At 45.8% G+C, this 20,266-nt stretch overlaps 1 protein-coding gene across 1 annotated transcript in view; it reads right to left on the reverse strand.

The window, feature by feature from the left end:
- Positions 1 to 20,266, reverse strand: part of camsap2a (calmodulin regulated spectrin-associated protein family, member 2a) — a 107,170-nt gene that overhangs the window by 27,928 nt on the left and 58,976 nt on the right. Inside the window, exons 6-8 of the mRNA XM_083767305.1 lie at positions 19,036 to 19,175; positions 869 to 965; positions 313 to 409 (exon numbers count right to left, since the gene is read on the reverse strand). Of these exons, the coding sequence (XP_083623431.1) occupies positions 313 to 409; positions 869 to 965; positions 19,036 to 19,175 (334 nt within the window). The remainder of the gene's footprint in view (positions 1 to 312; positions 410 to 868; positions 966 to 19,035; positions 19,176 to 20,266) is intronic.

Genomic DNA, 20,266 nt, shown 5'->3' on the forward strand with positions numbered 1-20,266 from the left:
AACAATGTATTATACAATTAAAAGTATAGTAAATAAGTGATTCTCAACCTTTTGAATTTCCCAGGCTGTGGGAGAGTTCATTTAACTCTGATAGTGTTCAAATGGACACTTACGGGTCTATTAGGTTCCATTCGTAAACTATCAGAGTAGGTAGGAGTACATGGTTCCGTTTGTACAACCGCAGAGTTACCAAGCCATAAGGGTCCATTTGTTCTACTGGTGGGTTGATAATCAGTGTAAGTACTGTAGTATAGTCTTTGAAGCATTTTGAAGGCTTGGGTTTAGCTGAGAACATGAGCTTGCGTCACCTACCTGGGTCGCTCTGGACTGGGAGATCTCTCCATGAAGCTCCTCTTGACAACCTTGGAGATGGGAACTGCTGGCAAGCTCTTCAACAACGATGATGGCTCTGAGATCAATCAACACAGAAGTCCCATGAGTATGTTCTGAATACACCAGAACAATATTACACTGATATTTACTGATATTGTTGCTGTTGGGTGGAAAAAATTGTATGTTCAAAACCATTCCTTGTTTATTTTAAAAGCATCTTAAAATAGTCAAAATGGCCGATATAAAAGCTCACAACATGTCACATCGCAAACGCGTTGGGAGCTTGTAGATGTGCTATTTTCACTACTTTTGTGTGACACTCTTATGGTGAAGTAGATATGAGGTTTCTGCCTGACAGCAACAATATAACAATTAGTACTTAGATTGTATAAATGCATTAATGAAAATGTGCTAAGACTATCCCTACCAGTGCGAGTCCTACTATGACTTCTACTACCAAAACTAGTATTAACATTGCTTCTGTTATTACTACGACTACAGTATGACTATGAAGAATTGAACATGTGAACCTTACCTGAGCCTTGGATGTGCAGAATTCTTGGTTTTACAAACGATGGCTTCACCACCTCAAACCACCAGAACAGCTCAGCCATGAAGACCAGGTAGTTATTCTGGGAAAAGAGTAACAAGACAAATCAAATAATCAATTCAATGCAATACAAAAGATAGATAAACATCACTGTTGTTGTAATGTCACATCTGAATATAACATATGTTGTAGATGAGCAGTCTAGGGTTTATTGCCATGTTGTTTAACCACTTTTAAAATGTCATTAAAAACTGTCTCTCTAATCACAAGCGTAACCCCACCACAAACACACACGTGTGCCCCCCACCCCAAATAACCCATTAACAACCCTGATGCCCTTATCAACAACGGAGTAAGCAGGTACACATAGGCAGTGCACCTATCCCCCCACTAGGTGTCTCTGTTACCTCTTAGAGTGAAACAAATGGCTAAAGGCATCTCCCATGTGTGCCAGCAGCATGTCTATAAATAATTGACCAATCTCATGCCACGGTCTCTCATTATTTTGTTTCGTACAAGATTATGTTCACCTTTGTCCATAGAGAAGAACCAGTTGGCTTCCGATACAATAGCATTTACATGTACAATCAACAGGAGTTTGTAAAGTGTCTAGGTCGCAATAGAAATGGAATATAGTGTACAGTAATAATCAAACTAACAATCTACTAACTAAGTAGACTACCAAAGCACTCTAAAAATAATGAAATGTGGCCATTTGTCTAGGTCATGAGTCATGACCTTAACATTTCCACATTGTCGATGTAAAGTACATTATTCTATATTTCAGTAAGTACAACACGTTGCTTCAGTAAACCATACGTTTCTTATATAGACCAAGCTTTTCAAATTTACAAGACAAGCTTTTATGTTTTGTTTTTAAACCTTCATTTGTCCACAGTAGATTCGCTGAGAGCAGAAAGTACCCTGCTTCACACAGTGCCAGACAATCACACCTGGGAGCTGCCCAGTACGCAGTACTCCGTTGTTTATGGTTGGCCACAGAGCAGTCAGTACAAGGGCACTTGGAAGGTGGTGGTTGAGGGAGGGGAGAGCGTTCAATTAATTCACAGTTCAGTGGGGACATCTGGGCCACTCCTGTAACCTCTAGAGCACTGGTTCTCAACCCTTTTCACATCATCAACCATTATTGTCTCCACCAGGCCGAAGGCATGGGGAGAGTATGTTTTGCACTCCGTCCGTGCATGTGTGTGCCCGTGTGTGTGTGTCCGTCCGTCTGTGTACAGCTAATCTGTGTGTGTGTGTGTGTGTGTGTGTGTGTGTCCGTCTGTGTGTGTCCGTCCGTCTGTGTACAGCTAATCTGTGTGTGTGTGTGTGTGTGTGTGCCCGTGTGTGTGTGTCCGTCCGTCTGTGTACAGCTAATCTGTGTGTGTGTGTGTGCCCGTGTGTGTGTGTGTCCGTCTGTGTACAGCTAATCTGTGTGTGTGTGTGTGTGTGTGTGTGTGTGTGTCCGTCTGTGTGTGTGAGTCCGTCTGTGTACAGCTAATCTGTGTGTGTGTGTGTGTGTGTGTCCGTCTGTGTGTGTCCGTCCGTCTGTGTACAGCTAATCTCCGGCACCGTTAACCCGGTCGATGCCAAATGTTGCACACACTCCCTGGATGCCAACGATGAACCTCTTACACAAATCTTCCACAACGGCCTGTTATAGCGCCACCAGGAGGCAGACTTTTGAAAAACACATTTTTTTATATTACTCCTCCAGATTATCTGTTCAAGCCGGATCTGTCCGATATTTCATATTTCATCCTAATTGGCTAACATTGGCTTACACAGTTTGCAGGATTGGCCCGTTTGGAACAAAAAGCCTCAAATCATGAACGCAGCGTGCAATTTACGTGACATTTTTCACTGACTTTCCTACTAGGCTGAGGAATATATCCCACCCTTTTCACATTGGCCTGTTATAGCGCCACCAACAGGTTTTTGGAACAAAATGCATCAAATCATCCAATTGCCATCCAAGGCATAAGAAGAAATGGCACCCTTTTCACATTGACCTATTATAACAGGAGGCCACAACCTGACCTGCCCCTGGTGGAGACCTGTGCCCCGAGGTTATAGCGCCACCAGGAGGCCACAACCTGACCTGCCCTGGTGGAGACCTGTGCCCCGAGGTTATAGCGCCACCAGGAGGCCACAACCTGACCTGCCCCTGGTGGAGACCTGTGCCCCGAGGTTATAGCGCCACCAGGAGGCCACAACCTGACCTGCCCTGGATGAGACCTGTGCCCCGAGGTTATAGCGCCACCAGGAGGCCACAACCTGACCTGCCCCTGGTGGAGACCTGTGCCCCCAGGGGCATTTTATCTAGTATATTGGGTATTTGAGCCACGGATTTAGCCGAATATTTTGTCCACAATTCCATTCTGTATTGATGTTGGTACCATTAGGAGAGATAACAGGGAAACATTGAATTCCATTCTGTATTGATGTTGGTACCATTAGGAGAGATAACAGGGAAACATTGAATTCCATTCTGTATTGATGTTGGTACCATTAGGAGAGATAACAGGGAAACATTGAATTCCATTCTGTATTGATGTTGGTACCATTAGGAGAGATAACAGGGAAACATTGAATTCCATTCTGTATTGATGTTGGTACCATTAGGAGAGATAACAGGGAAACATTGAATTCCATTATGTATTGATGTTGGTACCATTAGGAGAGATAACAGGGAAACATTGAATTCCATTCTGTATTGATGTTGGTACCATTAGGAGAGATAACAGGGAAACATTGAATTCCATTCTGTATTGATGTTGGTACCATTAGGAGAGATAACAGGGAAACATTGAATTCCATTCTGTATTGATGTTGGTACCATTAGGAGAGATAACAGGGAAACATTGAATTCCATTCTGTATTGATGTTGGTACCATTAGGAGAGATAACAGGGAAACATTGAATTCCATTCTGTATTGATGTTGGTACCATTAGGAGAGATAACAGGGAAACATTGAATTCCATTCTGTATTGATGTTGGTACCATTAGGAGAGATAACAGGGAAACATTGAATTCCATTCTGTATTGATGTTGGTACCATTAGGAGAGATAACAGGGAAACATTTAATTCCATTCTGTATTGATGTTGGTACCATTAGGAGAGATAACAGGGAAACATTGAATTCCATTCTGTATTGATGTTGGTACCATTAGGAGAGATAACAGGGAAACATTGAATTCCATTCTGTATTGATGTTGGTACCATTAGGAGAGATAACAGGGAAACATTGAATTCCATTCTGTATTGATGTTGGTACCATTAGGAGAGATAACAGGGAAACATTGAATTCCATTCTGTATTGATGTTGGTACCATTAGGAGAGATAACAGGGAAACATTGAATTCCATTCTGTATTGATGTTGGTACCATTAGGAGAGATAACAGGGAAACATTGAATTCCATTCTGTATTGATGTTGGTACCATTAGGAGAGATAACAGGGAAACATTGAATTCCATTCTGTATTGATGTTGGTACCATTAGGAGAGATAACAGGGAAACATTGAATTCCATTCTGTATTGATGTTGGTACCATTAGGAGAGATAACAGGGAAACATTGAATTCCATTCTGTATTGATGTTGGTACCATTAGGAGAGATAACAGGCTGTATTGATGTTGGTACCATTAGGAGAGATAACAGGCTGTATTGATGTTGGTACCATTAGGAGAGATAACAGGCTGTATTGATGTTGGTACCATTAGGAGAGATAACAGGCTGTATTGATGTTGGTACCATTAGGAGAGATAACAGGCTGTATTGATGTTGGTACCATTAGGAGAGATAACAGGCTGTATTGATGTTGGTACCATTAGGAGAGATAACAGGCTGTATTGATGTTGGTACCATTAGGAGAGATAACAGGCTGTATTGATGTTGGTACCATTAGGAGAGATAACAGGCTGTATTGATGTTAGTACCATTAGGAGAGATAACAGGCTGTATTGATGTTGGTACCATTAGGAGAGATAACAGGCTGTATTGATGTTGGTACCATTAGGAGAGATAACAGGCTGTATTGATGTTGGTACCATTAGGAGAGATAACAGGCTGTATTGATGTTGGTACCATTAGGAGAGATAACAGGCTGTATTGATGTTGGTACCATTAGGAGAGATAACAGGCTGTATTGATGTTGGTACCATTAGGAGAGATAACAGGCTGTATTGATGTTGGTACCATTAGGAGAGATAACAGGCTGTATTGATGTTGGTACCATTAGGAGAGATAACAGGCTGTATTGATGTTGGTACCATTAGGAGAGATAACAGGCTGTATTGATGTTGGTATCATTAGGAGAGATAACAGGGAAACATTGAATTGTGTAGACTTCTTGTATGTGTAACAATAATTTTGTGTGTAAAATGTGTAAAATGAAACCACCACCTTCATGTTCTTTTTCATTATAGGACACTGTGTTTTGGTCCCAATAATTAGAATGACCACGTTAGCTGGATTAATCTACCGCTTCACATAATAACGGTGGCATTATTAATCACAACTGTTCCGGCGAGAGCAAATAAATCACTGACTGAAGGTCACTCAACGGCCTCCTCTTATTGGCTGCCTGATGATGACCCTCCACCCAGCCTGGAATTAAATGTCGGAGGGATTTGCATTACCGCCAGTCGTGGACAGTAACTATTAACTAAGCCCATTTACTCAAGTACCATACCTCACTTTTGAGGTAAATTTACTTTACTCGAGTCTTTCATATTTTCAATAGTTTTGCTTGTATTCCACTACATCTCATGAGGCAAATATTGTACTTTTTAAATTTATTTGAAACCTAGTTACTTTTTACATTTGGATTATTATAACTAAACATACATTTACCACTTCAGCCCTACAGCTTGTAGATCAGCTATTGTTTGCCATTTATTCATTTGAATCCTGAAAAGTAACAGTTTTGACCAGGAGTATCTAGAGTATGAGTATTATTTGACCAGGAGTATCTACAGTGTGAGTACTATTTGACCAGGAGTATCTAGAGTATGAGTAACATTTGACCAGGACTATGTGAGTGATATTCAACCAGGAGTATCTATACTCAATCCAAGTACTAGGGTTGAGTACTTAATTGTCCACCACTCATCACGGGTGTGACAATCCGCTGACCTGAAACCAGGTCAGCACACAGCTCAGGTCAACAAGCTATTTCACCACACGAGGACGGGATTCAGAGCCCCTCCGTTGCTCTCATATCGCCTCTGTCGGTCCGGTGGAAACCTCTAAAACTGTTACTTTTCAGGATTCAAAAGTTCAAAAGTAGCAGTACAAATTAAAAACGGCGTCGCTAATTCGCGCCGCCTCTCAAGCTTGTGGATCTGCTACATTTGAGGCTTTTGTGTGACGCTGTAGTAAAGTTTGATCAAGTAGTGGGGCATTAATTTACAAAGGAAAAAAAGAGTTTGGAAACAATATATGGAGATAAGAGGTTTCTACCCTTTACATTTTTATCCCATGATTTTGCAACCCATGTTTTCACCAGTGTCAATTATCTAATGCACTACACTTCCTCTGCCAACCTGGGGGGGGGGGGGGCAGCAGACTGACTTCTTGCTTCCTTCTATGCATGAGGAGTCCATGAGTTATTCCAACCAGTTCAAGATAAGAGGTTTCTGCCCATCCATTTCCTTTCATAATGTTTAATGTTGCTTAGATCCACAGGAAGAAATGACATGCAATGACATAGAGAATAGATGACCGCTGAAAAAGCCTGCCTGGAGGTAAACCGCATCACCGTTGTTCACTCTACTGATTGCTGCGAAGGTCTAAAGTCGTTTAGACTCTAGTCTAAACGACTTCGATTGTGCGCCAGGACGCTTCTATCCTTGTATGGATAATGACGTTACCCCTGAGAAAAGCACTGCTTTGTGTGCATGTTCACATCTGACCTTCATTCAGGAAAATATTAACGGGGTCACACTGGACTGGTTACTAAGGTTGGGTCTATACTGCATGATAAGCACATTAATAATGCATTATTTATAATTAGCTTAGAAGACATTATAGCACTCGTTATGCATGTTTATAATCACGTATGGCAACGTTGTATGAGGTATCATAAGTGCTGGTCACAATGCATGTGTCTTTACTATGAGGTGTTATGCATCCAATCATTTTAAACATCCAAGTGTTATAATGCCTTATAAGCACATTGAAATGTATTTTAAATGTGCTCATAATTAATAATAAACCAGACCTTAACATACAGTTTTAGCATATTAACTATCATTCTGGCATACAATATCAGAGAGAGAAAATAAGAAGAAAAAAAAACACTGACCAAGGAATAACCCTTCTCTGGGATCCAACACACTCGTCTGTCCTCGTTCAAAACGTGACCCAGTAATGTGTGTCACCAACGCCAAGAGTGCAGCCAGCATGCTTGAACACTCTCCTTTTGTTGCAATGAACCCTCGCCCGGTGCTCAGGCATTCACAATTTCACACACACGCATGCACACACACACACACACACGCACACATGCACGCACGCACCCAGCAGCCACCAACACACCCATAAATACACACGGGTGCCACATGGATAAAATGACCTTGAGTGGGACGAGCCCCCTTTCGGTTTTACAGTCTCCAGACAAAGACATGGTTCCCTGCACCATCAGCTGAAATACAGTCAATGATTCACCTCCATCAGCAATAACTCCATCCATCCCTCTCCCCCTCCCTCCCTCCCTCTCTCCTTCAGCCCTGAACAGGACACCAGACAGGAGTGGCACCACCCTATGAGGGCTGGTCCTGATGCTGCCGCATTCTGAAGGATTTAACCAGGTTAGGTATATGATGCAAGCCACCGAGACATGTGCATGTGTTACGCATCACTATACACACATTTTATATTTCCTTCAGATAATTTAGTGTCTGCTCTCCCCCTCCCCCCACCCCACACACACACACACACACACACACGCTCACCTGACCATTTAGGGCAGAGAATGTAAGATTTATGACCACATGTTATAGCCTTAAATACAAACCAAGCACTTCTATCAACAACAAATCGTCTAGCAGCCTATGCTGCTGCCGGCATAATGTGTGATCAACAGCAACAGCAGAATCAAGATAACATTCAACTAAATTAATTGAAACGAGGAAGAGCATAAGTCTATAAAACATTGTTTCCTTTGTAGAAGAATGAGAGCATGTGCGTTGCTAGTTACCTCTCGGCTGTGGTCAGAGCAGCAGGCATTCTCTCTGGTCCGGGATGGACAGAGAGAGAGGAAGAGAGAGGAGAGGAGAGAGAGAGAGAGAGAGAGAGGACAGAGAGAGAGAGAGAGAGAGGAGAGAGACAGAGAGAGAGAGAGAGGAGGAAGAGAGAGAGAGAGAGAGAGAGAGAGAGAGAGAGAGAGAGAGAGAGGAAGAGAGAGAGAGAGAGAGAGACAGAGAGAGAGAGGGAGAGAGAGAGAGAGAGAGAGAGAGAGAGAGAGAGAGAGAGAGAGAGAGAGAGAGAGAGACAGAAAGAGAAGAAGATCGAAAGAGAGAGAGTGGTCTCTCTTGTCCTCCCTCAAAAGCCCAGATGGTGTGGTGGCAGCAACCCAGCCTGTCTCTCTCTCTCTCTCTCTCTCCTCCATCTGTCTGTCTGCCCACCTTACTGACGTATACCATTAGGGTGGGTGGTGTTATCTCTAACACCGCCCGAACGCTCACCTACATACACAGTCCCCACGCACGTAGGCGAACACACGTGCATGCTCGCACGTTGTATTTGCATAAACTCCATGATTGTGCTCTTTCTCTCTCTTTCTCTCACAGACACGCACACACACACACACACACACACACACACACACACACACACACACACACACACACACACACACACACACACACACACACACACACACATACACACACACACACGCACGCTTGAATTACTATAGTACATGAACATTTGAATTGATTGGATAATTTTGATTAATGCCCTTATATATATGTATCCACCATTTTAACCCTAACCCTCAATCCAAAAAATATGATGATCTTCTACAAGCTCACAACGCGTGTCTCCATGTTGACTGGCATTTCTACTGACGGGTTGCCAGGTCTGTTACGTTGCCAGGTCTGTTGGGGTTTTCAGAGTGTGTGTGTGTGTAATGTGTCCAATTCCCAGAGTGCAGATTGGTGTTTATGTGAATACAGCTCTAATCCTCTCAGCATGTACCGCCCGGCGCCCACCAGGGCTGTAGGGGACACAGCACACGCACATGCACACAGACAGACACACATACACAGTACATACATGTGCACGTGCGTGCATGCTTACGTACATACACAAGCACACACACAGCCAGGCACACGCACACATGTGAGCTTAAGCCCTCTGTCTTTCTCGCACACGGAATGGACACGCTAGAACAGACAGACAGACAGACAGACAGACAGACAGACTGTATAATCTGAAGAACACAATTTCTACATTTAAACTGCAACACAGCTCTTACATTTAGTCAAACATTAATTTAGCAACGTGAGCCTTTTCCAAGCGTTAGATATGCGTTGGAACCAAACCAATAGCTGATATCTGAGAGTCAGGTTGTAAATGAAAGTGCAAACGAGAGCCAGATATTGAAGCCCTCTGATGAGACTAAAGTGTGTTAATTGCTTTCCTCGGGGTAAACTCCCAGCGTGCCATTTCACACGCTGCGGTACAAACCTCCTGGTGAAAAAGGAAAGAAAAAAAAAAGATAGAAAAAAAAAAAAAGCTGGCGAAAGCTAAACACTAGAGATTTTTTTTTTTTTACCAGAGTATTGGACCCACAGATGGTAATTTAGATCTGCAGTGAAGTCATTAAATATGGGGAGAGAGAGCGAGAGCGAGAGAGAGAGGGTTGACATGATTTACTAACACAGTATCCATCAGGACAGGATGCTCAGGGTTAATGTATGGCCTCTCTATGAAACGGGGGCTCGTGGGAAAGTAATCACAAACAGCGGAGGTTCGTTTTATCACGGCAGCATGGCGGCTCCTTCATGTGAATTCACAGATGAACACATGCATGATGCATGATCACTCATTTAGCTTGACACTCTCGTATGATGGAGTATAGGGCGTTACCGTTAAATGGCGAAAGAACATACAACGCTGTAATGTTGAGACACAGCACAGGTTTCTGCCCGACAGCGACACTAAATGAAGATTGGGTTTCTTCAAATGTCACATGGCACCTGGCAGTAGGTGCGTGCATGCGTGTGTGTGCGTGCAAAGCGTGTGTAAACATGTTAAGATGTTACTAATTAAGCTCCCAAAGGATGCTGGCTTTGTTTTTCTGCAGCTCCCTAGAAATCTCTTGCTCTCTCTCTCTGCCCCCCCCCCCTCTCTCTCTATTCCGTTCTTTCTTCCTCTCTCTCTCTCTCTCTCTCTCTCTCTCTCTCTCTCTCTCTGTCCTCCCCGTTAGGTCTCTTCTCACCTCTTTGTTTTTTTGTGGTGTTCGCCTTTATTTTATATTTCTTTATGGAGGGACAGACAGTAGGCTGACAGGAAATGGAGAGAGAGATGGGGGGGGGGGGGGGGGTGACATGCAGTAAAGGCCGTCGGGATCGTGAGTCGAACCCGCGGCACACTGCCAGACTGGATTACCAGCCAGGGTGCCTGGACCGCTGAGCCACGGTCTCTTCTCACCTCTGCTCTTCACCCGTTTCAATCATGTCATTTTCTCCCTCCCTCCCACATCCTCCTTCCTTCCTTTTCATTTATTTTTCTACACACTCGACTCCACCCATCTCTCGTTCCATCTCCTCTCTCTCTCTCTCTCTCTCTCTCTCTCTCTCTCTCTACAGTATCCCCCCCCCCTCCCAGACCCAATCAACCTAATCTCGACTATAAATAAGGTCTCCATTAGCATGATGGGTCACGGGGTGCCGTTAGCCAGGGTACTCCAATCAGCCTGTCTCCTTCCCTGCCTGTCTGTCTGTCTGAAATCTAGGTCAAGGTCACAGAATGCCACCAGCTCAGGATTGTTCTTTGGCTTACAACCCTCTGGCCAGAGCACTGCACTGCTGAGGGAGTTCAACCATCAACCAGAGCACTGCACTGCTGAGGGAGTTCAACCATCTACCAGAGCACTGCACTGAGGGAGTTCAACCATCTACCAGAGCACTGCACTGAGGGAGTTCAACCATCAACCAGAGCACTGCACTGAGGGAGTTCAACCATCAACCAGAGCACTGCACTGAGGGAGTTCAACCATCAACCAGAGCACTGCACTGCTGAGGGAGTTCAACCATCAACCAGAGCACTGCACTGAGGGAGTTCAACCATCTACCAGAGCACTGCACTGATGAGGGAGTTCAACCATCAACCAGAGCACTGCACTGCTGAGGGAGTTCAACCATCTACCAGAGCACTGCACTGCTGAGGGAGTTCAACCATCAACCAGAGCACTGCACTGCTGAGGGAGTTCAACCATCAACCAGAGCACTGCACTGCTGAGGGAGTTCAACCATCAACCAGAGCACTGCACTGAGGGAGTTCAACCATCAACCAGAGCACTGCACTGAGGGAGTTCAACCACCAACCAGAGCACTGCACTGAGGGAGTTCAACCACCAACCAGAGCACTGCACTGAGGGAGTTCAACCATCAACCAGAGCACTGCACTGCTGAGGGAGTTCAACCATCAACCAGAGCACTGCACTGAGGGAGTTCAACCATCAACCAGAGCACTGCACTGATGAGGGAGTTCAACCATAAACCAGAGCACTGCACTGCTGAGGGAGTTCAACCATCAACCAGAGCACTGCACTGAGGGAGTTCAACCATCAACCAGAGCACTGCACTGAGGGAGTTCAACCACCAACCAGAGCACTGCACTGCTGAGGGAGTTCAACCATCAACCAGAGCACTGCACTGAGGGAGTTCAACCATCAACCAGAGCACTGCACTGAGGGAGTTCAACCATCAACCAGAGCACTGCACTGAGGGAGTTCAACCATCAACCAGAGCACTGCACTGAGGGAGTTCAACCACCAACCAGAGCACTGCACTGAGGGAGTTCAACCATCTACCAGAGCACTGCACTGCTGAGGGAGTTCAGCCATCTACCAGAGCACTGCACTGCTGAGGGAGTTCAACCATCTACCAGAGCACTGCACTGAGGGAGTTCAACCATCAACCAGAGCACTGCACTGCTGAGGGAGTTCAACCATCAACCAGAGCACTGCACTGCTGAGGGAGTTCAACCATCAGCCAGAGCACTGCACTGCTGAGGGAGTTCAACCATCAACCAGAGCACTGCACTGCTGAGGGAGTTCAACCATCTACCAGAGCACTGCACTGCTGAGGGAGTTCAACCATCAACCAGAGCACTGCACTGCTGAGGGAGTTCAACCATCTACCAGAGCACTGCACTGCTGAGGGAGTTCAACCATCAACCAGAGCACTGCACTGCTGAGGGAGTTCAACCATCAACCAGAGCACTGCACTGAGGGAGTTCAACCATCAACCAGAGCACTGCACTGCTGAGGGAGTTCAACCATCTACCAGAGCACTGCACTGCTGAGGGAGTTCAACCATCAACCAGAGCACTGCACTGAGGGAGTTCAACCATCAACCAGAGCACTGCACTGCTGAGGGAGTTCAACCATCTACCAGAGCACTGCACTGAGGGAGTTCAACCATCAACCAGAGCACTGCACTGCTGAGGGAGTTCAACCATCTACCAGAGCACTGCACTGCTGAGGGAGTTCAACCATAAACCAGAGCACTGCACTGAGGGAGTTCAACCATCAACCAGAGCACTGCACTGAGGGAGTTCAACCATCAACCAGAGCACTGCACTGCTGAGGGAGTTCAACCATCTACCAGAGCACTGCACTGCTGAGGGAGTTCAACCATCAACCAGAGCACTGCACTGCTGAGGGAGTTCAACCATCAACCAGAGCACTGCACTGAGGGAGTTCAACCATCAACCAGAGCACTGCACTGCTGAGGGAGTTCAGCCATCTACCAGAGCACTGCACTGAGGGAGTTCAACCATCAACCAGAGCACTGCACTGCACTGAGGGAGTTCAACCATCAACCAGAGCACTGCACTGCTGAGGGAGTTCAACCATCAACCAGAGCACTGCACTGCTGAGGGAGTTCAACCATCAACCAGAGCACTGCACTGAGGGAGTTCAACCATCTACCAGAGCACTGCACTGCACTGAGGGAGTTCAACCATCAACCAGAGCACTGCACTGCTGAGGGAGTTCAACCATCAACCAGAGCACTGCACTGCTGAGGGAGTTCAACCATCAACCAGAGCACTGCACTGCTGAGGGAGTTCAACCATCTACCAGAGCACTGCACTGAGGGAGTTCAACCATCAACCAGAGCACTGCACTGAGGGAGTTCAACCATCAACCAGAGCACTGCACTGCTGAGGGAGTTCAACCATCAACCAGAGCACTGCACTGAGGGAGTTCAACCATCAACCAGAGCACTGCACTGAGGGAGTTCAACCATCAACCAGAGCACTGCACTGAGGGAGTTCAACCACCAACCAGAGCACTGCACTGCTGAGGGAGTTCAACCATCAACCAGAGCACTGCACTGAGGGAGTTCAACCATCAACCAGAGCACTGCACTGAGGGAGTTCAACCATCAACCAGAGCACTGCACTGCTGAGGGAGTTCAACCACCAACCAGAGCACTGCACTGCTGAGGGAGTTCAACCATCAACCAGAGCACTGCACTGAGGGAGTTCAACCATCAACCAGAGCACTGCACTGCTGAGGGAGTTCAACCATCTACCAGAGCACTGCACTGAGGGAGTTCAACCATCTACCAGAGCACTGCACTGCTGAGGGAGTTCAACCATCAACCAGAGCACTGCACTGCTGAGGGAGTTCAACCATCAACCAGAGCACTGCACTGCTGAGGGAGTTCAACCATCAACCAGAGCACTGCACTGCTGAGGGAGTTCAACCATCAACCAGAGCACTGCACTGCTGAGGGAGTTCAACCATCAACCAGAGCACTGCACTGCTGAGGGAGTTCAGCCATCTACCAGAGCACTGCACTGCAGAGGGAGTTCAACCATCTACCAGAGCACTGCACTGCAGAGGGAGTTCAACCAGAGCACTGCACTGCTGAGGGAGTTCAACCATCATCATATCTCACTGCTGAGGGAGTTCAACCATCATCATATCTCACTGCTGAGGGAGTTCAACCATCATCATATCTCACTGCTGAGGGAGTTCAACCATCATCATATCTCACTGCTGAGGGAGTTCAACCATCATCATATCTCACTGCTGAGGGAGTTCAACCATCATCATATCTCAACATGAGTATGAGCTAAAATATGCTTGGCAAAGATATCATTGGAAAACCTTCTGAATGCGTGCTTTGGACAATATGGTGAGGTGGTAGGGATGGGATGGGGTGGTGTCTCTCACTCACTCACTCACTCACTCACGCACACACACACACACACACACACACACACACACACACACACACACACACACACACACACACACACACACACACACACACACACACACACACACACACACACACACACACACACACACACACACACACTATTCAAATCAATAAAGTCCCAGATATTAGAACCATCTTCAATATACAGTAGCTAGTACTAGCTACATTATTTATGTGATAGGTAAGTGGTAAGTTATAAAGCAAAAATAAAATGCAGTAAAATCAGCTTTTCTGCAAAAACATTATCACACTCCCATGGGCATACCATTAAAATAAATAAAGTAAATACTAAAGCCTAGCTGTACACTTATTTTCTACTCCTTCATGATTCATTCCACCCATGTTTCTGCAGTCAGACACATCAGGGTGGCTTGAACAGCGAAGGAATAATCCAAAAATCCTTAAAAAAAAGAAATACATTGTTAACAATCTAGTGCAGAAAATGATCCGAGACTGCCGTCATCTCATTCTGTTCAGATTAGTGTCAGTCAATTGTACAACAGCTGAACATATTGCTGAGAAATATTGAGGTTATATCGCAGATATAAAAAAAAAGGAAAGAAAAGAAAAAAAATTAAGAAAAAATTAAAACATTACAACCAGCACAGGCTCAGGATCCTTTGAAAGATGTGATATGTATTATATATATATATATATATATATATTTTTTTTTTTTTTTTTTTGTGATGGCAATACGTGGGTACATGACGTACGGTACAGTGTCTTCTTTGCTCTAGTCTGCTTTGTTCTTGCTTAATGTAAATCGTCTGCTAAATGCCTGAATTGTAAATTGTAATTGTTGTCTCTCTCTCTCTGCCCCTACAGTAGGTCGCTCAAGTCCTCCCTCGGGTCCTCAGGAGACTTCTGGGTGTGTTTGGGGTCAGCGCACTGAGGCTGTGAGACTTCTGGGTGTGTTTGGGGTCAGCGCACTGAGGCTGTGAGACTTCTGGGTGTGTTTGGGGTCAGCGCACTGAGGCTGTGAGACTTCTGGGTGTGTTTGGGGTCAGCGCACTGAGGCTGTGAGACTTCTGGGTGTGTTTGGGGTCAGCGCACTGAGGCTGTGAGACTTCTGGGTGTGTTTGGGGTCAGCGCACTGAGGCTGTGAGACTTCTGGGTGTGTTTGGGGTCAGCGCACTGAGGCTGTGAGACTTCTGGGTGTGTTTGGGGTCAGCGCACTGAGGCTGTGAGACTTCTGGGTGTGTTTGGGGTCAGCACACTGAGGCTGTGAGACTTCTGGGTGTGTTTGGGGTCAGCGCACTGAGGCTGTGAGACTCCTGGGTGTGTTTGGGGTCAGCGCACTGAGGCTGTGAGACTTCTGGGTGTGTTTGGGGTCAGCGCACTGAGGCTGTGAGACTCCTGGGTGTGTTTGGGATCAGCACACTGAGGCTGTGAGACTTCTGGGTGTGTTTGGGGTCAGCGCACTGAGGCTGTGGAAGGATCTACCAAACACATGAGACTGTGGTTATGGTGTGGCTCTACTGTGGCTCACACAGTCTTGTCGTGTTGTGTTACCGTATGTATCTCAGGAAATCCACACAAAGCAAAAACAAACTACTCTACCAACTGGATCCGGCATCGGATGCCACTCTGCTCTGTGCGAATTATGTTATTGACTATACACACGCACACGCATGCTCACATCCACTGACATCTACACTTCATACAAGAATATTATACCAATATAAGGGCCGTCCTCAGCCCCACCCCTCTCCCATTGTTTATACCTCTGCCCCACCAGGAGGGGGTGGGGCGGAGGTGAGCGGGCGGGGTCTACATATGCCCTTACTGGGCTGCATTCAAAACACTTGCCTTGTGTCTGACACCTGACTTGTGTCTGAACACAGCTTGGATGGATGTGTTCTGCCCTCCCCCCCATCAAACAAGATGTTTGGTCAAACCATATGGGCTTCCATTGGAAATGCATTGGAGTGGCCATTAAACACAGACACAAGACAGACACAAGACAGGTGTCTTGAATGTGTGAACGCAGCCCAGTGAGGGCATATGTTGACCCCACCATGCTCACCACCGCCCCACCCCCTCCTGGTGCCGCGGCCATCTTGGATCTTAAACACAATATAAACTAGAACTGCACTCTGTCGAGTGCATACTTGCTTGTTGCACACTAGTAGGCCATAAATGGCCAACTAGTGCGCAAGCAGAGCGCGCAAGTCCTTTCGACCGCTGTAAAATGTCAAATCTCAGTATCTCTGTGAAGGAACGTTTGAAATGATTAATGTTTAGATGTAACTATTTGCTACCTACTTTATACATATAAACATCTAGTATTATTAAGTATGATTCAAGTTTCTATCTATATAAGAAATACTGTTTTATCGTTGTAGATGGATCCCTTTTTAGTTTTTCAGAGACAAATAAATCATTTATATGTGTTGAAAAAAAAAAAAAAATCTGCGTAAGCCTCGAATGGCGGAACAGCTGTCACGACGAAGGAGACAGGGCGAAAATATTACTTGCGCACTCTGCTTGCGCAAGTAACAATTGGAGAAGGGTGGGGCCGAGAAAGGCCCTTATTAGTGTCTAATGACAGGTAAACTCATGCTAAATGTTCTCAGCCTCCTAGAGCAACGATAAGTAGCGGTGACGTCACACAGTGTATATCATAGTGAACTCATGTGACCTACATACATACACCGGAGGAATGAAAATAGGCCACAGAATGCATTTAGAATGGTTTCCATGGCAATGATGGGATTCAGTTTCCATGGCACTGACAGTTTCATCAGCAGCACCGCCATCTGGACCTCAACATGTACTGGGCTCACAATATGTATCAGTGGTAGAACAAGTACTCAATTTTTTTTTACTTGGGTAAGTTTCAAAACACAACTTAACCCAGAAAGCCAGAAAACCCCAGGCCACAGAAAATCTACTGAATGTTAAATGTTCAGGGGTTTTTTTGTGTGCAATTGAGCTCACTCAGCTCAGGGAACCTAAAACAATTAGGACCAATTACAAAAAAACGTTTTGTGTCACAATCCCTTTATGTAACAATGACATGATTGGGGAGCGAGTCAGAGAGAGAGAGAGAGAGAGAGAGAGAGAGAGAGAGAGAGAGAGAGAGAGAGAGCATGCCTGTGAGACAGAAGAATAGCAACAAGGAGAGAAAGAGAGACAGAGAGAGAGTCAGAGAGAGAGAGAGAGAGAGAGAGAGAGAGAGAGAGAGAGAGAGTCAGAGAGAGAGAGTCAGAGAGAGAGAGAGAGAGAGAGAGAGAGAGAGAGAGAGAGAGAGAGAGAGAGAGAGAGAGAGAAGCATGCCTGTGAGACAGAAGAATAGCAACAAGGAGAGAAAGAGAGACAGAGAGACAGAGAGAGAGTCTAATAAAGAAGTGGTTCTCAACTCTTTTCAAGTCAAGGTCCCCCAAATTGATGTATTTGGCTGCGCCATCTGACATGTTTTCATGCCCTTTCATTAAATATGAGTCAGAGAGAGAGAGTCAGAGAGAGAGAGAGAGAGAGAGAGAGAGAGAGAGAGAGAGAGAGAGAGAGAGAGAGAGAGAAGCATGCCTGTGAGACAGAAGAATAGCAACAAGGAGAGAAAGAGAGACAGAGAGACAGAGAGAGAGTCTAATAAAGAAGTGGTTCTCAACTCTTTTCAAGTCAAGGTCCCCCAAATTGATGTATTTGGCTGCGCCATCTGACATGTTTTCATGCCCTTTCATTAAATATGAATTGTTCCAGTCTGAAAGTTTCCGAGCCAAAATGTAGTTAATTCACAAACGTTGGAGAACATCCTTATGGCTAGCTAACTAACTTTGGAGAACATCCTTATGGCTAGCTAACTAACTTTCCAACAGACCATAATCTTACAGTTTTTCCACTATTAACAGTTAACAGTAACACACGTTTCTCAAAACAATAAACCCTGACACTCCATTCGCAAGCTGACACTTTTCCATCAAATCCCTCAACCGTTCACAAAATGCAAACTTGTGCTTTCATTTTGTACACACAACCACATTTTCAAATGACACACACATACCATTCATTGAGTACACACAACTAAGCAATTTGCTGCACACTACCAAACAAGTAAAGCACGCTGAAGTGCACAATTGAAAGCACAATCACAGAAATAGAACACACCATATCTGTATGAACGAGAATGAGCCATTTCCCCTGTTGTAAAATGACTCAGTCATGACATACAGTCAAACACAAAACAGCACACAAACATGCACCCCAAAAAGTTCTCTTTCTTTTTTTTGAGGGGCGCTCCAACGCACAGCTTTCCGAAATTATGTCATAGGCCAGCCAAGTCTATGGACTTTTAATGTTTATTTAGGGCACACAGCTCGTAGAGAGTGAGACATGTCTTTTTTAACTTAATTTTGAGTTCTGAGTTTTCCTCAGTTGAATTAACCCATTCTGAACGGGCACCCATTTTGGTGTTGGCATCATGTCGTGCTTTAGCTATTGAAAAATAGCAGATCTACAAGCTCATATCGCGCCACCGAGTGGCGCGATACGAGCTTGTAGGTCTGCTATTTATTTTTTTAATCGAAGAACGACTGACATTTTTAGAATCTGATCTCAGGTCAGAATGGGTTAATCAGACCAGTGTGTGTCCAGTGGAAACCTTGTATGAATCTGATCTCAGGTCAGAATGGGTTAAATGTCAATTTCACTATCTGTGATGAAAGTTATGGTCATACCTTGACAGTGGAGGAGCCGTACAGCATGTCCTCCAGGGTGAAGTGGCAGCAGGCGTTCAGGTTGTCCTTACAGAAGGCCTGGATCAGCTGCAGGTTGTACAGGCGCTCCCCCAAGGACATGTTCTCCTTCAGGCACACGTCTGCATGGGACGGGTGAGAGAAGGACCACGGTTATTAACCCAAACCCCAGGGACATGTTCTCCTTCAGGCACACGTCTGTGTGAGCAGAGGAGGACCACGGTTATTAACCCAAACCCCAGGGACATGTTCTCCTTCAGACACACGTCTGCATGGGACGGGTGAGAGGAGGACCACGGTTATTAACCCAAACCCCAGGGACATGTTCTCCTTCAGGCACACGTCTGCGTGAGCAGAGGAGGACCACGGTTATTAACCCAAACCCCAGGGACATGTTCTCCTTCAGGCACACGTCTGTGTGAGCAGAGGAGGACCACGGTTATTAACCCAAACCCCAGGGACATGTTCTCCTTCAGACACACGTCTGCGTGAGCAGAGGAGGACCACGGTTATTAACCCAAACCCCAGGGACATGTTCTCCTTCAGGCACACGTCTGCATGGGACGGGTGAGAGAAGGACCACGTTATTAACCCAAACCCCAGGGACATGTTCTCCTTCAGGCACACGTCTGCGTGAGCAGAGGAGGACCACGGTTATTAACCCAAACCCCAAGGACATGTTCTCCTTCAGGCACACGTCTGCGTGAGCAGAGGAGGACCACGGTTATTAACCCAAACCCCAGGGACATGTTCTCCTTCAGGCACACGTCTGCGTGAGCAGAGGAGGACCACGGTTATTAACCCAAACCCCAGGGACATGTTCTCCTTCAGGCACACGTCTGCGTGAGCAGAGAAGGACCACGGTTATTAACCCAAACCCCAGGGACATGTTCTCCTTCAGGCACACGTCTGCGTGAGCAGAGGAGGACCACGGTTATTAACCCAAACCCCAGGGACATGTTCTCCTTCAGGCACACGTCTGCGTGAGCAGAGGAGGACCACGGTTATTAACCCAAACCCCAGGGACATGTTCTCCTTCAGGCACACGTCTGCGTGAGCAGAGAAGGACCACGGTTATTAACCCAAACCCCAGGGACATGTTCTCCTTCAGGCACACGTCTGCGTGAGCAGAGAAGGACCACGGTTATTAACCCAAACCCCAGGGACATGTTCTCCTTCAGGCACACGTCTGTGTGAGCAGAGGAGGACCACG

Source organism: Protomyctophum parallelum, assembly GCF_964188405.1.
Source record: "Protomyctophum parallelum genome assembly, chromosome: 6".
NCBI lineage: Eukaryota > Metazoa > Chordata > Actinopteri > Myctophiformes > Myctophidae > Protomyctophum > Protomyctophum parallelum.